General features: G+C 42.2%; 1 protein-coding gene across 1 annotated transcript in view; it reads left to right on the forward strand.

Annotated features, from left to right (window-relative positions):
- Positions 1-1,225: 1,225 nt before the first annotated feature.
- The window catches only part of drgx (dorsal root ganglia homeobox), a gene marked incomplete at both ends in the record, with an annotated part of 8,757 nt that continues 7,783 nt past the window's right edge, over positions 1,226-2,199 (forward strand). The window contains one exon of the mRNA XM_080036829.1: positions 1,226-1,283. Within this exon, the coding sequence (XP_079892955.1) occupies positions 1,226-1,283 (58 nt within the window). The remainder of the gene's footprint in view (positions 1,284-2,199) is intronic.

Here is a 2,199-nt window from a genome sequence, read left to right on the forward strand (position 1 = left end):
AATAGCACACACACTGACACGCACTCACACTCTCTGACACACACAAACACTCAAGCGCGCACTCACTCGCTCACACACACACACACACACTCAAGCAAGCACTCACTCTCTGTCACACACACACACACACACACACACACACACACACACACACACACACACACACACACACACACACACACTAGGGGTTGGGGTGAGAGAGACAAAGCCGTGATAATCCGATTAGGACCAATTAGGCGTGAGATTCTGCGACACTAGCTGAAAGCCTCAACACTCTGTAGACAGTTATACAGCTATGGAGACATCTGGACACTCGTGTGTGTGTGTGTGTGTGTGTGTGTGTGTGTGTGTGTGTGTGTGTGTGTGTGTGTGTGTGTGTGTGTGTGTGTGTGTGTGTGTGTGTGTGTGTGTGTGTGTGTGTGTGTGTGTGTGTGCATGCGCTCACCCCCGTACATTTGTTTTTATGACATACCAATTTACGTTTTAGATCTTTTTTGGAGTGAGAACATTTGGGACAAGCCTTTAAATGGCTGTTTGAGGGTTATTTAAGGTTCAGGTATGACTTAGGTTTATGTTAGGGTTAGTGTAAGGGTTGGGGTTAGGCATTTTGATGGTTAGGGTTAAGGTAAGGGGCTAGGCATTTAGTTTTGATGGTTAGGGTTAAGGTAAGGGGCTAGGGAATGGTTAGGGTAAGGGGCTAGGGAATGCATTATGTCAATGATGTTCCAAGTTAACATTGATTTTATTGTTCGAAAAGTGCTATACAAATAAAGTTTATCATATTATTATTAATGAGTGCCCTCAGTAGTACAAGTATGTATAGCCGTATAAACGTGTGTGTGTGTGTGCGTGTGTGTGTGTAGGAGAGAGAGAGAGAGAGAGAGAGAGAGAGAGAGAGAGAGAGAGAGAGAGAGAGAGAGAGAGAGATATGGACACTCCCAGACAGACAGTGAATCGCAGTCTCCTCCTCTCCACTCACTCACATCAGCATCCTCCTCCCGGCGGCAGGTAGGATGCTCGCTCACTCTACCGACAACTTTTGAAGACACACACACGCGCGCGCCAACTAATCGTCTTTTTAGGGACAATTTCGCGAGTTAAATATCCCACTACAGACCCACAGTAACAGCTTAAGTTGTAGCCGATACGAACCTCTGCGCTGAAAGTTTTGCGTCTTGGCCAAATTAATTTTTTTTTAAAACGCCAAACCCATTTACGCGCGAGGATGTTCTACTTCCACTGTCCGCCTCAACTGGACGGAGAATGCTGTCGCTCCAACACACGTGAGTATATAGTATAATAATACTGTTTATTTCTTTATTGAAGTGGTTTCAGGTCTATTTAAAAGACATTGGCTTACAACACACATACAAGTTGAAATAGGCGATTATACCAATGTTATATATGCCATATGTGACTGGTATCGTAAAGGTTGGCTATAGAAAAACTCTCTTCTATTTTCATATATATATATATATTATAACGTTTTTCTTGAAGCCAGAGTCTAAAAAGTTTTGTGCGTAATGCTGCGTAATAGCGCACAGAGAGTGTTAGTGCAAGTGTGTGTGTGTGTGTGTGTGTGTGTGTGTGTGTGTGTGTGTGTGTGTGTGTGTGTGTGTGTGTGTGTGTGTGTGTGTGTGTGTTGCTGTATTTGTTGGTGAATCCTGAATAGGCCTGAACAGATGTTTTTTTATATATATTTCTTATGATCATATCGTCAATAGAAAATTAATAATGAAAATGACTCAGGCCTATAAAAGCAAAACTTTGCCTATTTTTATTAAGTAAGAAATCACAAGCTTTATATTCTGTGATCGCCATTAAAAAAAACTTAAATCAATCGGATACCGAATGTATCCCAATAAACATTTATATCAGTATAAATTAAAATATAAAGGCTAGTGTTACAAAGAAATTTAATTTAAAATCTGGACATTAAGGGTTAAGTGTTGCTGTGTCAATCTGCCGGCTGTTCCGCGGTGAGAGGCGCTGGCTGGTGGTTTGTCCCGCGGGCAGAGAGGCGTTTTGTTCCGGGCACAGATGAGACAGATGTCGGGTGTCATGGCTCTTAAGTCCGTCATGGTTCCCACCAGACACACAGAACGACATCAATGTTTCATGCAACTAATGGCGATACCAAAATGTGCCAGAGAAATAAAAAAATCTCATAAAATATCTGAATTGGGCCAATTTGAATAG

Source organism: Ammodytes marinus, assembly GCF_949987685.1.
Source record: "Ammodytes marinus genome assembly, chromosome: 11".
Classification (NCBI taxonomy): Eukaryota; Metazoa; Chordata; class Actinopteri; order Uranoscopiformes; family Ammodytidae; genus Ammodytes; species Ammodytes marinus.